This window comes from Scaptodrosophila lebanonensis, unplaced genomic scaffold, assembly GCF_003285725.1.
Source record: "Scaptodrosophila lebanonensis strain 11010-0011.00,11010-0021.00 unplaced genomic scaffold, SlebRS2 tig00000043-arrow-pilon, whole genome shotgun sequence".
NCBI lineage: Eukaryota > Metazoa > Arthropoda > Insecta > Diptera > Drosophilidae > Scaptodrosophila > Scaptodrosophila lebanonensis.
Genome location: NW_022060545.1, coordinates 5,894,929 through 5,903,051, shown reverse-complemented (window position 1 = coordinate 5,903,051; position 8,123 = coordinate 5,894,929). Strand labels below are relative to the sequence as shown.

The 8,123-nt window shown below is 40.1% G+C and overlaps 4 protein-coding genes across 5 annotated transcripts; 2 read left to right on the top strand and 2 right to left on the bottom strand.

The window, feature by feature from the left end:
* Positions 1-2,234, bottom strand: LOC115622679. 2 transcript variants are annotated; one of them, XM_030516696.1, is made up of 2 exons: positions 1,396-2,234; positions 1-1,335 (listed from the first exon to the last, which is right to left on the bottom strand). In XM_030516696.1, the coding sequence occupies exon 1, from the start codon at positions 2,169-2,171 to the stop codon at positions 1,437-1,439; it is 735 nt and encodes a 244-aa protein (XP_030372556.1). In that variant the 5' UTR covers positions 2,172-2,234; the 3' UTR covers positions 1-1,335; positions 1,396-1,436. The 2 variants fall into 2 exon arrangements, with proteins under 2 accessions (XP_030372556.1, XP_030372557.1); XM_030516697.1 differs by having other exon boundaries at positions 1-1,332.
* Positions 2,235-2,401: 167 nt separating this feature from the next.
* Positions 2,402-4,143, bottom strand: LOC115622685 (succinate--CoA ligase [GDP-forming] subunit beta, mitochondrial). Its single transcript, XM_030516710.1, has 4 exons — positions 3,987-4,143; positions 3,770-3,914; positions 3,601-3,700; positions 2,402-3,526 (listed from the first exon to the last, which is right to left on the bottom strand). The coding sequence occupies exons 1-4, from the start codon at positions 4,035-4,037 to the stop codon at positions 2,557-2,559; spliced, it is 1,266 nt and encodes a 421-aa protein (XP_030372570.1). The 5' UTR covers positions 4,038-4,143; the 3' UTR covers positions 2,402-2,556.
* A 255-nt stretch (positions 4,144-4,398) lies between these two features.
* Positions 4,399-5,673, top strand: LOC115622850 (CAAX prenyl protease 2). Its single transcript, XM_030516932.1, has 2 exons — positions 4,399-4,923; positions 4,978-5,673. Exons 1-2 carry the CDS (start codon positions 4,524-4,526, stop codon positions 5,478-5,480), a joined length of 903 nt encoding a protein of 300 aa, XP_030372792.1. The 5' UTR covers positions 4,399-4,523; the 3' UTR covers positions 5,481-5,673.
* Positions 5,674-5,900: 227 nt separating this feature from the next.
* On the top strand, positions 5,901-7,117 carry LOC115622778 (bladder cancer-associated protein). The gene is made up of 2 exons (XM_030516836.1): positions 5,901-6,049; positions 6,238-7,117. Exon 2 carries the CDS (start codon positions 6,323-6,325, stop codon positions 6,560-6,562), a length of 240 nt encoding a protein of 79 aa, XP_030372696.1. The 5' UTR covers positions 5,901-6,049; positions 6,238-6,322; the 3' UTR covers positions 6,563-7,117.
* Positions 7,118-8,123: the final 1,006 nt, after the last annotated feature.

Genomic DNA, 8,123 nt, shown 5'->3' with positions numbered 1-8,123 from the left:
TCTAAGAACTCATTTGTACAAAATAAGTTACATATATGGTATTTGTATACAGTTTGTAAATGCCACTTTTATGGTACAAACATTTAATACATTCGAATACAGTACAAAATTGTAAAGGTGTGGGCTTAAAAATTGGACGGAGAACAATCTTATGGTAAAACATTTAATACATTTGAATACAGTACAACATTGTAAAGGTATGCATTAAAAAATTGGACGGAGAATAATCTTAACCTTTACAAAAAGATAAAGGACAGAGAATACTGGATATAAAAAGTCAAGTGTGTAAAAAACATTTTGGAATGCCTTAAAGTATGGGGTTCTAAAGTGGCTCAATTTTTTCCATGGTTCAAACTTAACTAAAACACTATGTTAGTAGATGTTTATACAGTACATTCGAATACAGTACAAAATTTTAAAGGGATGGGTTTTAAAAGTGGGCTGAGAATTATCTTAACCTTTACAAAAAGACAAAGGATTGACAGAATAATGAATATAAAAAGACAATTGTGTAAAAAACATTTTGGAATGCCTAAAATGGCTGGATTTTTTCCATGGGGCAAACTTAACTAAAACACTATGTTAGTAGATGTTTATGCAATCCAATTGGACGTCGATGCCAGTTGACGCGCATGGCACATTGAACAGGTAGTAAGATCTAACAATATTTTCATAAAGGCACTATAAACTATAACAGATCACTAATTAAGGCACAATACATATACATAGACGAATATTTCTTGCCAGTTCAAAGTGCCTGCGCCATCAAAAGCTAATCGACTTTACTGTTTGTATGAATGGGTAGGGGGTATTGGAAACTTTGTGCGCTAATTGAGCGTAAGTTCAGATATGTAAATATTTTTAAACGAACGGGAATGATTCACTTGAGCATCATAATTGAAATTATTTGGGTATTATTTGTGTGTAAATTCACTTCGTTGCTGAGTTGCAGTTCATTTTGTTCTCAAACGAAGATTGGCAGAAGTATGCAGATTCAGTCAGTCTTCTAACGATTTTGCCATTGGTCGTTGTTGTTGTTGTCGCTGCCGACTATATGGATGAACTGATGTTGAATGAGTCATAAGTACCAACTGAAAGTCTCTTCTGGTCTGTTGCTTGTGCGTTCTCTGGTGATCATGCGATATGCGAGGGGGATTGTCAATTGCATAAACATTCAACTACTGCGTCAGCGCCAGATTCGACGCTATTGTTTTTCCGACTAAAACTACATTTAATTATATGGTGAGAATTCTTCGTTGAAGTGTCGTGGGGACGGAATGTTTCGTGTACTGTTGTTTGTTTTTTTTTTTGTTATAGTATGTAGTGCGGGTGCTGCTGCAATAGAAGAATGTACTGAAGGTTACAATGCGTTTAGCTTGATTCTCATACACATACCCAAATTATTGTCACGTTGCTTGAATGCCTGTTTCAGGCTTTTAACCTCCTCGCACTAATTCGAAACGCGTCTGCGATTCCTTGAACTGCAAACGTTTGCGATGCTGCACATGCGCTTCGGTTAGAAATAGGGTAGCCGCCACTATAGTGAAGACGGTACCCACACATGCCAGCACAAACGACCAACCAAACCAATTGTTCGCATGCTCTGGCATCCAACCATTACGATTGCCAAACACTGCAAACACAATGACCGCAATGGCCGCACTAACACCAGAGGCCAATTGCACATAACCTAGCGAACGAATAAGCGTAAGGAAGTGCTTCTGATCCGGTCCCGCGCAAAGGAAGAACACCAGTACACCAATAGCGCTGGCCAGCATACCAATGAAGGTAAGTGTGTAAAAGAACTGTGTGGTAATCATGAAGGCGGGCAGCAGGAAACCACGAATCTCATCGTAGCCTGTGGTAAATGGATCGTAGACCCAACGGCAACCGACGAAGAAGCGGCGCTGACTGTCATCATTAACATCGGGCAGAGAGCGGAAACAGTGCACCCAAAGACCCAGCCTGTCCAACTTCGCACCCGTAATACGATAATCACTCACCAGCCAACTGGGCGTTACAAACGCAATGGCAATGAAAGCGAACGCAAAGACGAAGACGCCAACGCCACAGCTGCCTGCCAGAGTGCGTCGCTTCATGTTAACTGTGTGGTGTGGACTGGGTAGATGCTCCTGGGAATCCTCGCGTGCAAAATGTGAAGATTTTTGCATGCTTTGTGTGAGATTTTTAATTAATTTTCACTGAATCCGTCCCAATGTTTGTTTGGCTGGCTGGCTTTGGGTGTGGACTACAGGGATGAGCAACGACGCCTATCGATATTTCAAGTTGTTGAATCGATAGTTTGCAGTGCTGTAATTCACTGTTAAATAAAAGACTCTAAGCTATGTTATTTAACAGAAAAGTTTGGCGCGCATTGATATCGTTTGAAGACAAAACAAGCTTGTTTCACGTATAAAATTTAACAACATATATTGTGCGTATATAATATTGAATAAAACTTAAGACAAAAGGCCCTGCGTTCACTTGGAAGAACTGTTTAAATGCGCATACAATGCATATAAAATATATAAGTTCGTAATTATGTACTTGTTCGTCTTACTTGAGGGCCGCAACCGCCAAAGTCGCAGCATCATCCAAATCTTTAGCAGTTTGTATTGGCAAACCGGAATTTTGTAGAATCTCTCGTGCCTTGATCACATTTGTGCCCTCCAGCCGTACCACAAGAGGAACATTTAACTGCAGCTTCTTTGAAGCGGACACAATGCCATTGGCAACTGTAGCACAATTGACGATGCCTCCAAACACATTTACGAGTATGCTCTTAACCTTGGGATCAGCTGTGAGTATTTCGAAAGCTTTGGCCACCTGTTCCTCATTGACGCCGCCACCAACATCCAGAAAGTTTGCAGGTTCCCCGCCATTAAGCTTTATGATATCCATGGTGGCCATTGCTAAGCCGGCGCCATTTACGAGACAGCCAATATTGCCGTCCATCGCCACGTAGTTGAGATTATGTTTTGCCGCCTCCACTTCACGTGGATCCGACTCCTCCTCGTTAACATCCATGGCAAAGATTTCCTTCTGACGAAACTGGGCATTATCGTCAAAATTCAGCTTGGCATCCACAGAGATCACCTCACCGTTGTCCGTTTCTGCAAGCGGATTGATTTCAATCTGCACCGCATCCACTGCCTTAAAAAGCGTGTACAATTTTTGAACCTCATCGGCACAACGCTTCAGAGCATCCCCCTTGAATTCGAGGAACTTTGCGACTTCTAGCAGCGTGGCCTCCGGAATGGGTTTTCCAATATCCAGTGGCACAGTCTTAATTTTCTCTGGCGTCTGCTCGGCTACGGCTTCAATATCCACTCCGCCGGCAGGTGAAGCTATCAGCACTGGTCCATTATGTTCTCGATCCAGTAAGATGCACAGATACGTTTCTCGTGTGATGTTCACGCTGCGCGCCAACATCACCTTGTTTACCAGAATCCCCGACTTTGGTGTCTGTTTCGTTATCAAACGGTGGCCTATCATCTGTCTGCTAAGCGACAGAGCTTCGTTCTTGCTGAAAGGCAGTAGCAATGTTCAAATAAAAAACAAAACTACGTGACCTCTCTTATCATCAGCATTATCACTCACTTTGAGGTTATGTGTACGCCTCCCTTGAATCCAGAATCGAAGACACCTTTACCACGGCCGCCAGCAAGTATCTGGGCCTTGACCACATATTCGGGACAATCTGCATATATCAGATATGAGCAACATTTTCAATCCGATTACATAAAGGGCATGGACCGGTTGTGCTTACCAAAGGTCTTGACAGTCTCCGCATCATTTTTCGAGTTGTCCAGCACTTTGAATTGTTGTATGGCTACGCCATATTTCTGGAGCAAATCCTTGCTCTGGAATTCCAGCAGATTAAGGTGGCGGAGCTGCTGCAGTTGTGTAGGTGCCTGTTGAGTAAACAAAAAAAGTTGAAGTCAAAGGTCGTTAGCGATAACATATGTGTGTTATAAATGAGAAACCTTATAAATGAGTTGTCGTGATGATGCGGCCGCTTTGAGGAGGAACGACATTTTTGTTGCGTGTGTTTTATAAAGCAGCAATGCAGTGTTTTATAGAACTTTAATGAAAAATGCGAAATTATTGTCGTTTTTTTTTTTGTTGGAAAATGTTAGCCCGATTGTTTTAAATAACAACCTAAAGCCGTCTTTATCAGTGCCAGTGTGTACACAATGCCCAAATGCAAGGCACGTAAGTGTGACTAAGTCACGATGTTAATGATATAAAGTTCTTTCAGTATATAATGCCATACAGACAATATATAACACATTAACGTTTTTAGTAAACACTTTTTAATTAATATCAGTTTCATTACTTAGCATTTATGTGTTCACTTTGTTTATTATTATAGTAATGGTTTGCCGTGGTTTTTAATATGTGCACAGCCACACTAATAACGTGTTTTCTTAGCCACAGCTGATTTTGTGTACATTTAGAGAAATGCAAATTAAAAGTAAATAATAAATGAATTCATCAATAGTGTAAATAATAAACAGTAAATGTACAACGAGACCACAATGCGCACAGAAACCACAACAGTGCCAGCGGCGCTGCCAATGCCGCAAATACCAGTCACTACATCTGTCACCTGCTGCTTCATTCTGGCTGTAATCTATGTCGGGAGCCTCTACGTTTGGAGTACAAAGCACAGTAGGGATCATCCGAGCACGATAAAACGACGATTTGCAAGCGTCTCCTTTGTAATGCTCTTTGCACCATTCTTTGTATATTGTTTTTCCTCACCCGAGTTGCTGGAACGCGAGCATTTTCCGAAACTGCTGGGATTTCGGTGGCTAGGATTGTGGCAGGCAATTGTCATTCCATATCTGCTCACTGCGCTGCTTTTTCTAGGTCCTATCTTTGTAAACATGCAGACTGAATCCATACGCATATACTTTGGTAAGAGACACATGGAACCCTGGGTGCCATTTGTACTCAAGTTCAACTTTTCAGACTGGAACTACTGGAGCGGCTCCTTCAGCAGCGTTGTCTGGCTGCGTAATCATGTTATGGCACCACTCAGCGAAGAGTTTGTTTTTCGCGCGTGCATGATGCCACTGATCCTGCAGAGCTTTACTCCCCTGACGTCGGTGTTTATAACGCCACTATTCTTTGGCGTCGCCCATATGCATCACATTGCGGAACGCCTAAGTCTTGGCGTGGAACTGAGTACAGCCGTGTTAATTGGCTTTTTCCAGTTCGTCTATACGACGCTATTTGGGTTCTACTCTGCATACTTGTTTGCGCGCACTGGGCACATAGTGGCTCCATTTCTGGTGCACGCTTTCTGCAATCACATGGGTCTGCCAGATGTGCAGGAACTTTGGCAATTGCAGTTCTGGCGACGAATTGTGGCCATCGGATTGTACATTATTGGATTTGCTGCTTGGGTTTTCTTACTGCCCGTAGTTACGGATCCACGGATTTACGCTAATACGCTCTATTGGAACGTTTAAAAATTGCAATAATTTAGAAAAATTACCTACACGTATTGCCATATGACGTACATACAAATGATGGATGCGTCCCGATTTGCATTTAGTTCCATACCATAGCAATTCTTGACAATGGGCAATATTTACGTAAAATTATTATTTCTTTAATACAAATTTATGTTTGAATGCTGCGCCAAATAAACTTAAGACTGCATTTGCGGGCTAGCAGTTTTTATATAGTTTAGTAATTAAATGTTTTTGTTGTAAGTATTAAAACAGGGCTTAAATGTTTTCAGTTCTGCATTAACTTTCTTGTTATTGTTTATACATACATGTGTATGTGTGTATATGTACCTTCTGTGGTAAGAATAATCGCATTAAAGAAATTCGATATTTTTGTTATCGATACATGCAAAGCAGCCACATCTCTGAGCACTATCGAAAATGTTTATTATGCGTTTCCACTAGGCATGTTGAGTTCCACAAAGATTAACTATGTGAATGTGATAATCCGAAACGCACAAAAAGCCAACGCTTAATTTAGCTACGCCATCGAACGACAGCAGGATTGGAATTTGAGCACGAGACAGGTGAGTTTTAATCGACTTATAAGTGGGCCCTGGGCGCGAGTCTCACGACGTTGCCGCAGCTGTTGTTGTTTTTGCTTTTACTGCTACTGCGCTGCAGCTCTGTCTCTGCTGACGTCCCGCCCAGGACACAGTTTTCAGTTAGTATAATTATAGAACAATTAAGTACGACCCGTTTTGCATGTTCGCAGCCACGACGACGCTTGCGGCCAATTCATAAGCTCCACGCCAACATCGAAAGAGAACCACCTTCTGCCAGAAAGCCACCCACTCAACATGTATTGCCTGCAATGCTTGCTGCCCGTGCTCCTAATACCGAAGCCCACAAATCCGGCGCTAATGGAAACACACGTCATGTTCATAGTGCTCTACCTGATTGGCTTTTTCCTGGAGCGAAAGCCCTGTACGATTTGCAGCCTCGTCTTCATAACCGCTGTCTCCCTTATCTGCTACAGTGGTGTGGGAAACTGCATCTTTTGGGGAAACTGCGAGGGACATCAGTGCGAAAATGGATAGATAATGGGCCTTGTCATTTTATCAAATAGTCAACGAAACGGTGCGGTGTTTGGGAAGGCTAAATAGGATTTGTGATGCGTTTGAAATTTTACACCTTACGAACTCACACAAACACAAACAAACAATTTGCATAAATATAACAATCGGTGATATAGTGAGTGAGTCAACGGCTGGCGTAGAAGGTGTGCAAAATGCACTATTATCTTTCATTACTAGGAAAACCAAAAACAACTGTTTATAAATAACAACAGAAAAATGACGCTCCCTTCCCTCGTACAATATATGTATACAGAGCAAAACACCTGCTATTCCGAAGGGTTAGCACCCACACCTACCCGTCTATCCGTTTGATTTTCGATTTTTGCGTCTGTATTCTATTTTAGTTATTAACTTAGACGATTTTCACCCTCGGTATTCAAAATGTTTTAAGGCTTATAGTGGTTAGCGAGAATTTTCGTTTTTCTTTACATGTATTTTAAAATTCTGGTAATGATGCCCCGTCAATGCAACCTATAATTAGTCATATGTTATAAAAATAAAACTAATCTACATGCATATTTGTATTATAATGTGCGTCCTTGCTGCGCCAATGGACGCTTATATCGGTTGTTCCCTGTCTTGTGTACGTGCACATTGTATATATATACCAACTGATTGATATACATATATACTTGTATATGCAATTGTAAACGAGCGAGAAAAATTATTAAAATAAAATGTTCGATTTTTTGACGAAATGCAAACAAGAAATTACAAGTAAATAAAATACAGGTATAAAAGAGCCGTCGGAATATTTTGATTTTTCAATTAATGGTTTACCAGTTAAAGTTAGGAAGAGAATTAGGTCACATTTTCCAGACAACAAAAATGCACACATTAAGAAACTTATCAATTTTTTATTATCTGTGAAGCAGACATCCCTCTCACTAGAAATGACGAATCTTTATCAAAAGTAAAGTAAATAGTCTCTATTTGCTTAAAGAATAGTGGATACTTAAATATTTAGAGGGAACTAACGTACTCTAATTGGGGTTGACTGCCAATTTGTAGAATTGCTTTCGATCAGCAGTGTGCAAACCTATATCCCGATAAAATAACCAATTAACCTTAGGTCACCAGAAAAGTAATTAGTAAAATGTTATGAAAGATTAAGCGCATATTGGCAGATGGATCAGATCAAAGTATTATAGGACGTGTGTATATTAAGGAGTTATGTGCGCGTCAGAATCAAAAATAAGATTAGTTATTAACTACTCCTTCAGAAAAATATTGATTTTTGAATTCGAATTTATTAGCTGAGAAGAGGAGAGTTTTAGCTATTATTTTGGTTTATGTTTACAGTTCAAATATTTGAAAAATGTTTAAATAATAGTACTTCTATTAAAAACAATATGAACTTTCATATTTTTCAGCAACCAAGAATGTTCTTTCTGAAAATAGATAATTTTGATAGCTTCGGATTATATAAGATGTTTGGCATTTTATCAGTACGCAAGCATAGATAAGAAAATTAATGCGCTTGGATTTTATATTTCTGGGTTTTATACAATCATACACTATA

Bases quoted from the DNA above. Each gene is read 5' to 3' on its own strand.
- LOC115622850 (XM_030516932.1), top strand. From the start codon at position 4,524: ATGTACAACGAGACCACAATGCGCACAGAAACCACAACAGTGCCAGCG. The intron at 4,924-4,977 runs GTAAGAGACACA...TCAACTTTTCAG, and splicing joins ATCCATACGCATATACTTTG to ACTGGAACTACTGGAGCGGC.
- LOC115622685 (XM_030516710.1), bottom strand. From the start codon at position 4,037: ATGTCGTTCCTCCTCAAAGCGGCCGCATCATCACGACAACTCATTTAT. The intron at 3,701-3,769 runs GTAAGCACAACC...TGATATATGCAG, and splicing joins GGAGACTGTCAAGACCTTTG to ATTGTCCCGAATATGTGGTC. The intron at 3,527-3,600 runs GTGAGTGATAAT...ACTGCCTTTCAG, and splicing joins GGCGTACACATAACCTCAAA to CAAGAACGAAGCTCTGTCGC.
- LOC115622679 (XM_030516696.1), bottom strand. From the start codon at position 2,171: ATGCAAAAATCTTCACATTTTGCACGCGAGGATTCCCAGGAGCATCTA.
- LOC115622778 (XM_030516836.1), top strand. From the start codon at position 6,323: ATGTATTGCCTGCAATGCTTGCTGCCCGTGCTCCTAATACCGAAGCCC.